At 54.3% G+C, this 16,185-nt stretch overlaps 1 protein-coding gene across 2 annotated transcripts in view; it reads left to right on the top strand.

The window, feature by feature from the left end:
* Positions 1–11,592, top strand: part of KLHDC4 (kelch domain containing 4) — a 52,842-nt gene extending 41,250 nt beyond the window's left edge. The window contains exons 8-12 of one of the 2 annotated variants that reach the window (XM_046683723.1): positions 6,610–6,685; positions 8,301–8,509; positions 9,167–9,569; positions 10,447–10,572; positions 11,018–11,592. In XM_046683723.1, the coding sequence (XP_046539679.1) occupies positions 6,610–6,685; positions 8,301–8,509; positions 9,167–9,569; positions 10,447–10,572; positions 11,018–11,190 (987 nt within the window). In that variant the 3' untranslated portion in view covers positions 11,191–11,592. Of the gene's footprint in view, positions 1–6,609; positions 6,686–8,300; positions 8,510–9,166; positions 9,570–10,446; positions 10,573–10,784 lie in introns of both variants that reach the window. The other variant, XM_046683724.1, reaches the window with a different exon arrangement.
* The last annotated feature ends 4,593 nt before the right edge of the window (positions 11,593–16,185 follow it).

Genomic DNA, 16,185 nt, shown 5'->3' with positions numbered 1-16,185 from the left:
GTATTAACCTGCTCCTCTGTGAATATATTAAGATTTTGTACAGCCATGTTACATTCTAATCCGTTTCCCCTTAAAAGGCTGCAATGTGAATAGTTCTGTATTTGGGGATCTGGACTCCTGATCCGTGGACACTCCCCACCATGTGGTGTTCCCTGGTAGATACACCACGACTCACTTCTCCTTTCTGCTGTCAGTGGGCTTGTTCTGTTTTCGTTTGCGAGCAGGGCTGACCTGACTGTTCTGCACATCTTAGTGCACCTGCACTGGAGTGTCTGATTGGCTTCCGGCTTGTTTCCTCACACGGCGTGCCTGCTCACGCTGTCAGCAGCCACCGCGTTGCCCTTGCTCCATTCCTCATCAGCACTTTACCAACCGGTCAATGTCTGTGTGTCTGAGGGGGATGAAATGGTGTCTCATTGTAGGCTTTTTTTATTTTGAAAATTTCCAAACATAGTAACTTGAAAGAATTAGTGATCACGTATGTATCCCACCTGGATTCTGCCTAATTATTTTACTATACTTGTTTTATCACATATCTGTTCATAGCTCTACACTGCTGTCACCCATCATCTTTTTTGATGTATTTCAAAGAAAAGTGCAGACATCTGTACACTTGCCCTGAATATTTGAGTGTGCATATCATCAAGTAGAGTTCAGTGGTTAATTTTTAAAGTAAAATCGACCTTCAGTGAAGCACACACATTTTAAGTGTCTCCTCGTCGATGGGGGCAGGTGCCTGCATCTGTGCGCCCCAGCTCCTCGTCTGCTCTGCCCTCCCAGCCAGTCCCTGCTCTCATCCCCCCAGGGGCAAGTGCCCCTTTGATTTTCCCACACATACTTGATTTGCTCTCCTAGAGCTTCTGAGTGATGCACTCACACAGTATGTGCTCTTGGAAGGAAGCCTTCTTTCACTTCACGTGTTTTTGAGGTTCGTCCACGTTGGATGTTTGAGTTCATTGCTTCTACAGGCTGAGTCGTATTCCATTATTGAACACAGCACAGTTTGCTTTTCCATTTTGTGTTCGTGGACACCTGGGCTGCTTCCAGTTTTTGAGTATTCTGAATAAAGCTGCTGTGAACATTCTCGTACAGTCAATGTGTGGCTATAGGTTTTGATTTCTCTTGGGTAAATACTTAGAGTGGAACTGCTGGGTCACAGAATGGGTGTAGGCTTGATTTAATAAGAAACTGTCCCACCTCTTCCCAAAGTGGTCGCACCAGAAATGTCTGAGGGTTGTGGTTGCTCCACATCCTTGCCAACACTTGACAGTGTCAGGTCTTTTTATTTGAGCCATTCTGGTGGTTGTGTGGCATCTCATTGTGGTTTTAATCCTCATTTCCCCCAGGTAAAACAGGCTCTCTGATTTGCTGGCTGAGCAGGTTGCCTCCAGGCTGGCCAGGACGACTGAGGCAGGAGGGGTGCCCTGCAGCAGGGCAGCGCCCTGTGTGTGCTTTCTTCCACACTCCCCACTCCACCCCAGTGAGCACATGGCCCTGCAGCTCCCTGCATGGCTGGAGCTCCAGGTGGATTCTACAGCCCAGGGAAAGAAGGGGTTCCAGCCTTCAGTGGCAGTTGATCAGAGATTGAATATCCTCTTAAATTTTTCTTGGTCAGTCTTTGTTCTAGAACGAGAAAATGGACTCATTTTCAGCAGTTGTGACCTGCCCAGGCCTCTGCTGTCTGTGTGACAGTCAGCAGGGCCCTGAGGAACAGGCTGGTCTTGCCAGAAGATGCGCAAAGTGCCCAGATCTAATGCTTTATCGCAACAGATGCTTCACAGAGTCAAACAGGATGATAAGCAGAGTGAAGCCTTGTTAAGCTGATGCCACTAATCAAAATCATGCCTAATTCTCAACAGCTGCTCTTCCCCAGCTGGGCATACCAGCCAGCCTTCAATCTGATGGTGGATCATCCGAGCCCACTTAATCCAGTGGCCGCTTACTCCAGGCCTTGGCATTTGAACTGCAGTGAAAAGCTTGTCTGTTTGGATTCATCAGAACTAGTGAGAGATTTGAGTTGTGAATGCTACGGAATGTTAAGAAGTGTTAGTCTAAGTAGGCGATGGGCTGCTCAAGTCCCGACTGGAGCGCCTTTCACAGTCCTGGAATCTGGATGGGAGTAGCGCTCCTCTCCACGTCACCGCCTGCGAGGGGGCTTGCTGGGCGACCTGCACGGTGAGCTGAGAGATGCCAAGGGCAGTGTCCAGTGAAAATGCTCTAGGACCGTCTCAGGGCAGCCTGCATGAGCAGGGGGTTAACTTGAGGCGTCAGAGAGAAAGGCCTCTAGCGGTTTCCGTCTTTCACAGCTGTGCAGCTGGGCTGCCACACAGTCCTGTGTCAGGAGACCTCACCCATCACCGTGCCTGGTTTTGAAAAATTACTCCCGTTGTAAATCCAGGGGAACCAGGATGAAATTCTGATAACTTGATCAACCCGACCTCCTGTTGGCCAAAATGCTGAGGGTTTCTGGAAGCTGGTCGGTACCATTGGCAGGTTAGAGAAAGGAAGGCAGCATGCTCTCCATGCTCCAGACATGTGAGCCCAGAAGAATTAGGACTTTTTAAAAGTAGCTCACCCTGGCCTGTCCAGGAGGGTGTCCCTAGCGCACATCGGATTGGGGTGGTTCTGTCCAGCGCGCTGGCTGGCAGGGCCTCTTGCTCAGACTGTCAGCTGTTAGCATTTCTCAGCCTTCGGGACAGAAGCAACGGCAGCACCTGGCCTCCCTCCCTGTGCTCTGTGACAAACAGCCATGCTGCTGGCAGCTCTGTCCCCCTCACCCCGTCTTCTCCCCAGCACCTCCCCAGAACCCACCCAAGCAGTTTCTCAGGCTTCTCCCTGTCAGTCCTTTTCATTTTGTTCAAAGCTTGACCAGGTTGCAGCTGTTTTACGTGGCCCCCTCTCCGCCCTTCAGGGATAGATTCGGGCAGGCCCAGAGAGCGACACGAGGCGGCGCGGCTCCACAGCGTGAGGCAGGCGAGTTCGGCCCGCAGTACCGGGGTCTTTGCTCCCCTCGCAGCTGTCGCCGCCCCTTCCAGGGACTGGAAGGCACGGAGCAGGGAGTCGGGCGGGCCTGAGAGTCTGTTCCCCTCACAATTGAAATGGCTCCGTCTTTGAGTCGAAGGCCAAGGGAGCGGGAGCTGCTGACATGAGCACAGAGCGCTGGCTTCGAGATGGCCCGGGGCGAGAGGACGGTGTATACAGCCTCGAGCTGGGCTCTGGGGTCGCAGACAGACACTGAATGATTTCAGAGCCAGTCGTGTTGTTTTTAAACTGAACGCTGGAACACTTGCTATGCATCTCTCACATGTCTTTGGATTCTGTTAATACCGCGTTGGACAGAAATTTCTGAGTGGAGGAGTGAATTCTCTGTGCAGCGGACCGCGACTTACTGCTGTCCGGCATTAACATCAGCTCCTGAGCTGCTTAAGGAGGCGGCTCCTCCTCAGAGGAGAGCTGGACCCTTTTCAGGGCTTCACACTCCTGGAGGGAAGTTTGACAGCTCCAAAAACTCATGCAACTTCTGTTTCGTCTTCTGTGCCGTTGAATGCAGTGAAAAGACTGTGAATTACAGCGGCTCTGCTCTACGTTAGTGAGAGAGTCTGCGACACAGGTCATCCGAAGTGCAGAACACGAGGTAGCTTTGTGCTGTTCCCTTTGAAGACAAGGAGATTGGATCTGGGGGAAGTCACAACACTTGAAGAAGAGAAACTGTACTGTGAAAGGAGGAGCTAGAGAGCCGTTGGGGCGTGCAGACCCGTGAACTCGTCAGCTCCTGTCAGAAAGTGGGTAGCTTCCAAACCTCGCAGCCAGCCAGGGCTCTGCCCCGGGTGGAAGCGTGGCCCCGGCTCAGCTGAGCAGCCCTTAGGAAGGCTTCTGGCTCACAAGGCCTTGAGGGGGGTGTCTTTGAATCTTAGGGCATAACAGATCCCCCCTTTCGCCTGTTGACCTAAGAAGAAATCATTGCTGTCAGCAAAACAACACGGTAATGCCTGCAGGTGCAGTGATGACAGGGAGGCTGGCAGAGAGGTTGGCTGAAGTTCAGCCGTGATCTGAGTTTCTGACAGCAAATAGAGATGTCACTGAATTCCTTCAGCATCCCCTCCGCGGGCCAGGCCTCTGGGTGTGAATTTAGTTCCTGAAAATGCCAGGCCTTTTGGTCTGGAAGGGTAGGCGTGGAAGTGGTAGGTAGTCCCTTGGTCTGTATTAACCTGCTAGAAAAAGAGCAGAATGTCTGGTCCTTTTTTTTTTTTTTTAAAGCTGAGCGTCTCCAACCTCTTTTTTTTTTTTTTCCTGAGGAGGATTTGCCCTTAGCTAACACCTGTTGCCAGTCTCCCTCTTTTTGTATGTGAGCCCCCAGCACAGCATGGACCACTGACACATGAGTGGTGTAGGTTCGTGCCTAGGAACCAAACCTGGGCTGCCAAAGTGGAGCACACTGAACTTAACCACTAGGCCAATGGGGCTGGCCCAAGAATGTCTAGTCTTAATAACTCTGTGTGATGTGCAGAAGGTGTGCCTCTCGAATTGCACAAATGTTCCAGGAGGACAACAGAAGGGCACACACCAGATTCCACTTCCTGAGGCTGTTCTCCACGAGTGACTGAAGTTGGACCTCCTTGGTTTTAGGGTATTCAGGCCCACATGTTCAGTCCATGAACAACGGGCTTGTTTGTTTTGTTTTGTTTTCCAAAAGGAAAATCAGGTTTTTTTCCCTTTACAGTTAACACAATACATACTCATTAGTTAAAAGAAAAAGAATTATGTATGTATTTCCTGGCTCTGTCAGCCGAGAGAGGGCATAGAAGCAACAACACCCAGCAGCACTGAGTGCACCTGGTACCCAGACCTTAGTTTCTGATGCCACTGCCAATAAAAGGAGCCAGGGCTCCTTGGAGAAACGGCCGATTTTAGGACTGGGGCAGGAAACGTACAAGACGAGTCTGCGCGTCTCATAGTGCTGGAACCTAAGGAGGTGCTTATAAGAAACCCACGTTGATGGGGGCTGTCAAAGGGATGCGGGAGCCAGCTGAAAGAGTTCCCAGGGCCAAAGCTGGAACCGTTTGAGCAACAAAGTAAGTGAAGTGGCACTGGCATCTAGCTCAAAGTGTGACATGAATCTCCATGAGTCCATACTCTTATAAACAAACGCTTGAATAGACGAGTCAGGAGGAAGAGACCAGTCTCCTGTGCAGAGTCCTGCATAATTGTGTGGACACTCCGCCCTCAGGAGGTGCAGGTGACTCCCCTCTCCTCAAGTAGGGGCTGCGCAGAGTGATGTCCTTCCCAAGAGGACAGTGTGGAAAGTTGGGAGAGTGGTCACTTGACCGTGGAGAAACCTGGCCAGTGTGACCTCAGCCAGGTGGTGAAGGTCAATGTCAGCAGTGAAAGGTCACGGTGACAGCATGCACGCTTAACATGATGAATGAAAAGAGCACTTTACCTCTGGGATCCAGAAGCCAAAAACGCACAGCCCCATTCTAACCATGAGAGAAACACCAGACAAATCCCAACCGTGGGCATTCTACAAAGCATCTGTGCAGTCCTCCTTAAAACTGCCCAGGGCACCAAAAAATGGCACGGACAAACCGTCCTGGCCCGGAGGAGCCTGCGGACTCGTGACCACTACACCTGACGTGGTGTCCTGGAACAGAAGAGGTCAGTAGGAGAAACTGAGGAACTCTGGATAAACTGGGGCCTTCATTTAATAGTAGTTTGTCAGTTTTGGCTCATTAATTGCGACAAACCTACCACACTAACGTAAGGTGTTAACAGTAGGGAAACTGGGTGCAGGGTACGGGGGAACCCCCGGTACTATCTTCTCAATTTTTCTGTAAACGTAAAACTACTGTGAAATTAAAAGTTTATTAAAAGTAGGGAATTTAAAGGACAAATACAAAGCAGAAATTAAGATTTCCTGAAATCCCTTCACCCAGAGTAACGTTTTGCCCAGTAGCTCTCTGGACAGCCAGCGCTCAGGTACGAGGCGTGGCGTGAGGACTGCAGGGTGTTGTTCCGAGAGTGAAGGAGCTGGTCTGGCTGTGCTGCGAAACCTAGTTCAAAGCTGAGGAATCAAGGTTAAGAAACCTGGGCTTTGTTGTTTGAGAAGCTCAAAAGTTTTTAAATGGCGCAGTGCTGGCTCCTCCACGGAGCGTTAATTTGATCCTTGCACCAAAGCCTGAACTGCATTATTTGAAAGATGATGGGCGTTGAGGATACACAGGAGTTGAAGGTGAAGGATGGCTGTAGACCGATATTAGAGGCCCCTGTGGGGTCTCCAGCAGGGTCCCCGTCCTCCTAGAACAGGGATCGCTGCAGAAGCTCTAAGGAGAGAGAGTGCCGGCATATTCCAGCATGATTGTGGTCATTGGAATGGTGGGTTTTTAAATTTAAAATCTGTTCTTAATTAATAAATTATACCCACACTTTTTGTTAGTCTGTTCAGATGAGGTCAGAATTGAACCCGCTGTGTTTCAGATTCTCTTGGAGGCTGGTCTAGAAGGCGGGGCTCCTTGTCACTTCCATGAAGACTGAGATCACTAGCCTGAGGGGCTGTGCCGGGGTGGTAGATGGCCCCCGGCTGTTCTCACATGACTCCCTTTCCTCTTGCAGAGAGTCAAGAAAGATGTGGACAGAGGCACCCAGCATGCAGATATGTTCCTGCTCAAGTCTGAGGAAGGAGGAGAAGGTACTTGCATTGTGCAGATGTGGATGGTCTGTGTGCTGCTGCAAAAGGTGGGGCAGACAAACAAGCCCACCTGCCCTTGGGGCCGTGGGGTGGCGGTGAGCCCCCTGCGCACTATGCTGGAGCTGTGGACAAGCCCCCCTCACCCCCAAGCTGGCCCGGCCAGACACTCCGCGTAACCCTAAGTGTCCGCCTGTGTGCGCAGCAGAAACGGCTGTGGTCCTCACCCCTGGGTGTGTTCACTATCGACACTCCCTGTGTAGAGAGTGGGAGCCACTGCTTTGCAGTCATTTCTCTTGTTCTTGCTCAAGAGCAATGACTAGAGTTAGGATGTAGACTTCTGCAGTACGCATTGGGTTGATAACCCCAGTGTTCATTTTTTAAAGCTCCTTTTCAAAGAGTAAGATTGCAGTTTGTATGGAGCAAGTCTTGGGATGAGAGGACTGGACTGAGGCCAGGGGATCTGGTCTGATCCTGGTCTCATTGTGACCTCCAGCATGTTCTTTAACCTCCCCATGAGGTCTCTTTTATAAAATAAAAAGATTGTTGTGCAAAACACCTTACCTCTTTCCCACTTGAAAATTCTTCAAGCCGAGTCTTCAGAAATGCTGTGTACCCAGGCGCTTCTCAGGTAGCCAGCCACCAGCAGTGACTGATGGGGACACCTGTGTTTACCAAGTGGGAACCAAGGTTTAGAGCCGCGCAGTCTGAACTCAAAAGCCGGACTGTGTTCCAGGCAGCGGGACCCCGAGCGTGTGTGCTCAACCTCTGTGTCCTGACCCTCAGGCCCTCGACCCCCAGTGAGAAGTACATAGTGCCTCGTGAGCTGGCACACACTTGTGTGCATGTATCGTGTGACTGAAGCAAGCACATCTTAGCTGTGTTCGTGCAGGGCACTCTGATGTTTATTCTTTTCTGTTCCTCACAACGTTAAAAGGCTGGTCGTAATGAATCCATCTCATGGCCCACTAATGGATGCCCCCGGAGTCACGCCTGCGCTGTGGGTTGATGCACGACAGTTGGGCACAACACTAGAATGTGTGCCGTTTGATGTTTCTGCTAAGTTTTTTTTGATGTCCACTAAAGGAAAAATGTCAGTTCTTTTTTCTAAATGTGGTGGAAAGACTTCCCTGCATCTCCCGCTAGGTTTCATTTGGAGGGTCAGCACAGAGCTTAGGACATGCCCGGAGCCAAGAGCACACAGGGCCACGGCCTGCGGGAGAGCTGGCACTGCCTCTGCGGCTCTGATGAGACGGAGCAGCCCACACAGGGGCCACCAGAGCACGGCCTCACAGCGGGTGGGCTGAGATGCTGCCAGAAATAGGCGTGCCCGCTCCCCACATGCCTCTTCTGGCTCATTCCGGCTCCTGAACCAGCTCGAAAGTGCCCCTTGTGGGGAGGTGTTCGCAGGGTGTGTGAGAAAGTTACTTCAGTGCAACTGAACCATCATAGAAGGGTTAAGCTTTAGTGGGGGGCGAGTTGAAGTGTTCCGTTTTGCTGCAGAGGGAGCAGAATGAGCGAGCTTGGTGTTTTACCTGCAGTCGTGTTTTCTCATTTCTCGTAGTCACTGGGGGCCCCTCCCTCCCTCTTACCCCACTTCCCTTCTCCCCTTTGACAGGCAGATGGACATGGACTCGCATTAACCCTTCAGGCGCCAAGCCAAGCCCGAGGTCTGGCTTTTCAGTGGCTGTGGCCCCAAACCACCAGACGCTGCTCTTCGGGGGCGTCTGTGATGAGGAGGAGGAGGAAAGCCTGCAGGGAGACTTCCTCAATGACCTGTACTTCTATGACGCCGCCAAGAACCGCTGGTTTGCGGGGCAGCTGAAGGTAGACTTGGGCTCTGGAGCGTGTGCCACATGTGTCAGAAGCGCACCTAACACGGTGGAGCCGCGCCTGGCTCCACTCCATCAGCGTCGGCCATTCTTCCTTCCAGGCGAGGTGTTGGGGTGCCGGGGCCCTGTGCGGTCCCTCTGTGAGGCTCTATGTGAGCCGTCACGCCTTTGCTGTCATTGTAAGGAGGGAACTGGTCACCTCTGCCTCTGCTGCCGGCAACAGCCCAAGGGAGGCAGCACAGGGCCTTGGGCCCAGCATGGGACACCCTGGGGCTCTGAGCACAGATGAGCTCCCCGGGTCAGCAGCCTAGAGGCAGGGCCCCGAGGCTGGGGGAGGGCCATCCGCTGGGGCAGGGACTCCGAGCTCTCCCTGAAGTGCTTTGGCCCCTGTGGTGGGCATCACGTATGTGTGAGAGCACACATCTGGACTCTCTGCCCTCTTCACCTTTTCCTGGAGGGGTTATACCAAGAGAGGGTGAACCCCAGCAGAGGATTGGGGCGCGGGTCTCCAGCTGTTGGCCCAGCTCCCCTTGGTGGCTGTGCTCACCGTGCTGCTCCTTCACTTGCCTGCCCTCCGGAGTACCCGTGGAGGCCGCCGGCTCGCCACTGTCTGTCTGCTGCTGAAGGGCGCTGCCTTGCTTTGTATCCACAGGGACCTAAGTTGGAGAAGAGGAAGCGCAGGCGGGGCAAAAAAGTGGAGCCCGAAGGTGCTGACAAGCAGGAATCTGGGGGGGCCAGCACCCAAGCACCCCTGGAAGTGGTCAGAGAAGTGGTTGCAGAGGATGGGACCGTGGTCACCATTAAACAGGTGCTCCCTGCCCTGAGCCCGGCAGGACGACCACAGTCCGACGAGGAGGGCGGCCCTGATGAAGCAGAAAGCCCCACGATCGAGCCGAGCCCCCGCTCCAACGCCATGCTAGCGGTGAAGCACGGACGGCTCTACCTCTACGGGGGCATGTTTGAGGCAGGTGACCGCCAGGTCACCCTCAGCGACCTATACTGCCTCGACCTCCACAAGATGGAGGAGTGGACGGCCTTGGTGGAGATGGATCCAGGTGAGCTGCGATGGGGGTGAGCAGCTCCTCAGGTCAGGTGGAAACCCCATAAAAGCATGTTCATCGCCGCTGCCCATGGTGCCTGCCCAGGTCCACCCCGTGCCAGTGAACCGGCAGTGACCTGGGCCGTGTGCTCTCGCCTTGTGGCCGTTCACATAGGGCAGGTCCTGGTCCTGGTGAGGGGCGCATCCTGTGCGCGTCCGTCCCTGCTCTAGGAGCTGAGGGGGAGTGAGACTGAGTGCCTCACAGGACACGGGCTCCCTCTTGACACCACTCGTCTGGGTCTCAGACTGTCCAGCGCTGCTCGTGGGTGCATTGTTCTAGAACAGGTTTACCCGAGCCTTCCTCTGCTGACTGTCAGCAGCCTGCCGTCTGCACGTGAGAGCAGACCAGGCGGGTGCACCTCTCTGGTCTGTCACTTTCCCGTTGACCCTCTGGGCCTCATTCTCTTTGCTCCAAACTGCTGTCCCTTTGGTTCTCACTTCCACATTGCACCACGGCCACTGCCGGACTCGAATCACCACTCGTTTCTTTAAGATCCAAGACTAAAAGTAAAGTTAAAATCCACATTTTTAGGGAAAGGTACCAAACAGCTGGTGCGAGATTCATTACTGTCTTTTAGCAAAACGAGGTTAGAGCTGGGGCACCCGGAGAGAGTCCTGGAGATGGGCTGTGTGTTTGCCAGCCTTTCTCTCTCTCACTCCATCACTGTTTTAAGATCCAGGGGAAACGTTTTCGCGGAGCATCCAGCTACATTGGGGGCAGGGGACTCACTTTCACATTGCATTTCTTTAGTACGAAGGTGGACTCCTCAGAGGGCTCCCCGCTGCCCCCCAGCTACACTGACATTCTGTGGGTGCTCATTTTTGCTTTAAAGAAACTCAAGAGTGGCTGGAGGAGACTGATTCTGAAGAGGACAGTGATGCGGTCAAGGGTGCTGAGGGCAGAGGCGAAGATGAGGAGGACGAGGACAGCGGCGAGGACAGCGGCGAGGAGGGTGGGGGTAAGTGGGCGGGTGGGCCTTGCTTGCCTGTGGTTAGTGCCGACGGGAGGAGTGCTGGGAACGCGGGGGGCTGAGCCCCTGCAGAGCCAGAGCGCTCCATGCCAAGCTGAGAGCTCGGGGGTCCCTTCTCACCCAAAGTCCTGATTCTTACTGGTAATGACAGGCTTTCAAGTTTTACTAAATGTTTATTAACATCTGACTTGGCTTTGTAGGTGGGCTCCTGAGACAAGCTTAAGTGTTTAAAAACTACTTGTATCTGGAGGGCTTGTGAGCAGCTTGCTGTTTAAGGAATGTCGTTGTGGCTCCTTTGATAAAGCGTGGAATGCCCTGCGAGTCGTTTCTGCGAACCCAGGCTCTCACGTGTTCGCTTCATCAGGCAGCAAGCGGGCAGCCTCCTTCCTTGGCTGAACGTGTCTCTTTCTTCTTTCCCTCCTTCCCGTGAAAGAGCAACATCACCCCTTGGTGAGGCCTGGCGAGCAGTTTGCAGACTACCTGCCCCGGACCGAGCAGTACTGGGTGCAGCTCGCCCGGGACGCCGCCGGGCCTGGCGCACAGGAGAAGAGCGTGCTGAGAGCAGCCCACGCCACGGCGAGCGCTTTCTTTGATGACTCGGCGTAGGCCGCCACACGGGGCCCAAGCGACCCGGAGTGAGGTGTAGTGGCCTTCCCTCAGCCTCGCTGGCACGATCTAAAGCGAACTGGATCTGGAGCGAGGCTGCTGCAGAGGTGGGCTTCCGTGCAGCCCTGTGTGCACCGTGGTTCTGGTGGGGCCTCCGTGCAGGGCAGTGCCGAGCCGAGCCAAGGCCACCCCACACAACAGGTGGTACCTGGAATTTGAGCTGAAACATTGGTACTTTGTGGGGGGTTTCCCTTCTGCAAAACTCAGAGACAGATGTTCTGATTGACCGCACGTTGTCGACCTGGAGATGGTCTCTGATTCCTAAAAATGGTTGGTGGTGGTCCACCTACTGCCTGTACACGCTTTCCGAGTTGTCTGTGAATAAAGCCCCTGTCCGCTGGGCGGCTCTGCTCTTTCTCTGCCACTCACCTTGCTGGGGGTCTCTGGGTGCCTGAGGGCTCCTGACTTCTCAGAACTGCTCCCATAGCCCTTGCGGGAGGAGGTGGTGGAGCCTTTCTCTACTCTTTTCTCTTCGGGCCCAAGGTTGTCATCTGCAAAGTGACAGGAAAGGAGGTTGGAGGGCAGGGACCCCACTGTCCCCATGTGGCGTCGCTGTCCAGCGCCTGGCTCAGGAGCAGTGTTCATTGCAGTGGAAGTCTGGTGCATTCACATGCCGACTGGTGCCCGCTCCAAAGTTAATGGCAGGAGACCAGTTTTCATTTGTATAATTGGGGTCAAAAGTTGGGCTTTGAATTCACACCTGGTGCATTTTCTCATTTTAAATACAACGAGAATGTAGGATTCTTAGTTTTCAGTGATAGGGCAACATCCCATTCATCACCTGGAACAGGTCATCCTCTTCATTACCTGGAAGTTTAGGGGAAAAAAAGTGGCAGCACCCACCTCCGGCAGAGCAGGGCGTGGGCCCGGGAGGGCTTTAGTGCAAGGATGTGGGCCGATGTGCCCAGAAGCAGCCCCTCACCCCACCCAGCCTTTATCTTCCCTGGGTGCTGGGCCCCCAGCTCCAGTGGGTGTGACCTCACTTGTCAGACTTCTCTCCCTTACGAGCTGCTGTGTATCGGGACGAGGGGCGTGGGCTCCTGCAAGCTGAGCAGAATTAGGAAGCTCTCCCCCTGCGGGAGCCTGCGTGCTGCATCTGCGTGCCGGAGCCTTGCTCTGAGGGCAGTGCCCATGGCAGCCGTGGTCATCGGAGAGGACAGGCCGGTGGCAGCAGCCAGCACCTGCCTGGTTGACATGGGTTGTGTTGCTGGAAGGCCTGGCTTCAGCGGGGTGTCTGTGCACTTCCCTTGGGTGCTGGGGCAATCTGGGTTTTTTCCTGACATTCTGGGCAGAGTCCAGCTGGAAGATGCTAGAAACGCCACAGAAGCCCTCCCGGTGCCCACCCCACTGGCTCCGGGATGCAGGCGCTCCAGGTCTGACCCTGTGGCCACCTCTTTGCTGCTGCTGTGGGAAGAGGTAATTAATTGGAAGATCTTGTCGGTTCCAATGCACTTGTGTGTTATCAGAAGCCATTTTCTTACCAGGGGGCCTGTACTAGATGAGATTTGAAGGAAGATATTTTTGAATCAACGATGTTGAAAGAAATAACAAACCCCCTGAAGAGGAAACTTCTCATACAAACAAGTCTGTGTTGCTGTCATGTCCACAGGGTTATTGCCAAAAGTGCAGTTTGAGTGAAAGAGGCTGGTCTGAACCCACAAGGATTAAATAAACAAGGTTCCAGAAAAGGAGCTGCCTCTCTGTTTGACTGCTGTGATTAAAACACCAGTAAAGCCCAGCCTTAAGTGTGCAGCAGCAGGGCAAGGGGGGGACAGGACCCAGCGCCACCCCGGGAGCAGCAGGGTGAGGGGAGGCTGGGGCCCAGGGCCGCACCGGGAGCAGCAAGGAGAGTAGAGGACGGGGCCCAGCCCTGGGCTGCTATGGGAGCAGCAGGGTGAGGGGAGGACGGGGCTCAGCACCGCACTGGGAGCAGCAGGGCGAGGGGAGGACGGGGCCCAGTGCCGCCCGGGAGCAGCAGGGAGAGGGGAGGACGGGGCCCAGTGCCGCCCGGGAGCAGCAGGGAGAGGGGAGGACGGGGCCCAGTGCCGCCCGGGAGCAGCAGGGAGAGGGGAGGACGGGGCCCAGTGCCGCCCAGGAGCAGCAGGGAGAGGGGAGGACGGGGCCCAGCCCTGCGCCACCATGGGAGCAGCAGCCAGCATGCCATCCCGCTCCCCTCTGTCTGCTAGTGACTGTTTTGCTGAGCTGAATGCTCTTGACACCCCAACAGCCATGAGTGGCCAGCATGAAACCCCGAGGCGTCCATCCCTGGGTTGCTGAAGGAGACGGCTGTGTTTAGGGTCAGCGAGGGCCCTGCGGTCACCCATCCCGTTTGCCTGCTCCCTGGTTTGCCGAGTTGTTGGGGTACCCCTTTCCTGCTCCCCATTGATGTGTTCTGCCCCTCTACTACAGGTCCTTGTCACTTGGCCACACCTCCCCTGTGAACACCTGTCCAAGCAGGAAGTCAGTGGCTAGGGGACAGTAGAAGTACATGAAGGGACCAGAGACTGGATGAGCCTGCCCAGGAGACAGCCTCTCCACGGCCGTCCCACTTAGAGAGGGAGGGAGCCCTCAAGAGCCGCCCCATGTGGGATCCGGGGCTAGCTCAGGGACAGGTGAGGAAACATCACTGAGAGTCACCCATAGAAACCCCCAAATGTGTCGATGAGGAAGTGGTGACACAAGTGGATGGCTGTCCCCTAGCATGAAGGAAGAGTGATCACATGACACCCGTCTGCATCTGCTGCTTCCTCCGTGAGCACTGAAGGAACTTCCTGATAACTGCTCTTTCCCCTGTGTTTTAAATCGAGAAGCAAAGCTGTGTGTGGGCCGTCAGTCAGTAGACACGTCTCGTCTCGTCGGCCCAGGGGGCTCCCGAGTATAGACCGCAGTCATCTTCATTTCTGTTTGGCAAGAGAGCTTTGCCTTTGCTGTCCAAGTCCAGACCGGGCCTGGTCACCAGGGGTCTGACCATGGGGGTCCAGCAGGGGAAGCTAAGGCACCGGGCAGCACGGCCGGTGGCCACAGGTGCTGGGACCAAGGCGCCTCCGGCTCCCCAGCGCAAGCCCATCCTTGTCCTTGTCTCAGCCTGAGTAGCCCCTCCAAGCTCCCCACTGGATTTAAGCCTCTGGGGACTTGAGGAGCCGCCGCGGGCACAGCCAGCACCCAGCCTGGTTGGCTGGTGCCGTGCGGGAGCAGGAGCAGAGCTGGGGCTGTCACCATACGACCGAGATGGGCTCGTGGAGCACAGAACCATGGGACTCCAGAGGCAGGGTCCTCCCCGCCGTGAGGGCAGGGGTAGGGGTGCTTCTCATCCAGGGAGCTGGGCCTGGAAAGACCAGGGTGTGCCAGGGGAGGCTTTTCAGGCAGGAGAAACTCTAATGGGAAAAAAAGATACTGAGTAACTGCCCCGTGAGAAACACAGATGTTGCAGTTTAAGAAAATTAAAAATAGGCTCGAGGAAACAATACTGTGAGGTCCTTGGGGCAGAGCCTGTCTCGGTGGTCACCTCTGTGTCCTCCGTCAGCTAGTAGAGGGGAGTGAGTGGAGGCGGGACGCAGAGGCCTCGGACACCCGGCTTGCAGTGGGGAACCTGGGCCCTGGGACAGTGGATGTGGGGACTGCTACGTGGGAAGATGGGGGTGGGGACACGTTCCACATTCGTGTTCACAGAGGTCTCCTCAAAGAGTAATAGATCCTCCAAATGTGACAGAGGGATGCTGTCAGGTAACTGCGAGCTTGGTTCCATGGAATTTGCATTTATCCATCTCGAAATTTTGGGAATAGAGGGAACTTAGAGGAGAGACACTGACTTAGAATGAGATGATGCGACTTAGCCAAAGTTTCAAATGACGACGTTTATTACTAAAAGGAGCAAAATTTTTCTTGAATCTCGACAGTGTCCTTTGCTTTCAGATAATGAAATATATAGTAATGGTATGATTTAAACAGTTACATTCATTAAAGAAAATTATTTTATTTTCATTTTGTAAGTAACCAAGCTATTTTTCCAGCTAAGAGAAAAGAAAAAAGGCCGAGGTAACGTTTTTAGCCGCTTCATCAATAAGAAAAATCAGAACATAGTCAACATTCCCTTTTTGTCAATGCACAGAATGATCGCACTGTGGTAGCAAACAGTTTACATGCACCAGGGGAAAACGGAAAAAAGAAAGTGCAGATTGAGACCGATTTCTGTTAGAATTCACAAAAAGGCATCCACGTCAGGGGTAGTGGTTTCATGTCTAGAGTGCGGGCAGGGTCCCACAGCCACCCACCCGAGCGGTGAGGGCCATGTTGGGTTATTTCACTCTGGCTACATGGGATGGCGTGGCTTTGGAAATGGAGAATGGCGCAAATAAGAGCCCGGCCGGAGAGCACTGTCGGGTGTAGCTCAGCGTACGGGGGCACTGGCAGGTCAGCGGTCAGGGGGTGCGTCTGCTCATGGAGCCACTGTGCGTGCGTGGGGGCAAGGGCCAGGAGGTTCTGCAGCATGGGGCCCAACGGGGCCACGCTGCTTTGATGGTGGCAGTGACAGCACTCAGTGGAGCAGGGCTCATTCAGAGCCCCAGTGGGAGGAGCTGGGGGTCCTGGGCTGGTCATGCAGGAGCAGCCTAGAGTGAGGCATGCCATAGTGCTCGGCCCCACAGAGCCGACGCCCCTCCTCCTGCGCCTTCTCTTCCCCCTGAACCTGATCGCAGTGTCCTTCCCATTTGGGGTAACTGGAGAGGGGCCCTCCTCCTGACTGTGTCCTGCCTTTTACAGGCGCCACCCAGAGTGGGATAAGCATCATTCACTGAAGGTCAGCTGGCTGCATAATGTATCTGCCCCATTTGGAACTGATAACGTTGAGCAAGGGAGAAAGACCCTCAGGCTGTTTACGTGCTCTCCGCAGTCACGGGTGAGCACAGGATCCGATGGAAAACCCTTTGTCTGTTCCAC

Source organism: Equus quagga, chromosome 13, assembly GCF_021613505.1.
Source record: "Equus quagga isolate Etosha38 chromosome 13, UCLA_HA_Equagga_1.0, whole genome shotgun sequence".
In the NCBI taxonomy this organism is placed as follows: domain Eukaryota; kingdom Metazoa; phylum Chordata; class Mammalia; order Perissodactyla; family Equidae; genus Equus; species Equus quagga.
The sequence above is the reverse complement of the archived record's forward strand: the minus strand, read 5'-3'. Positions and strand labels throughout refer to the sequence as shown.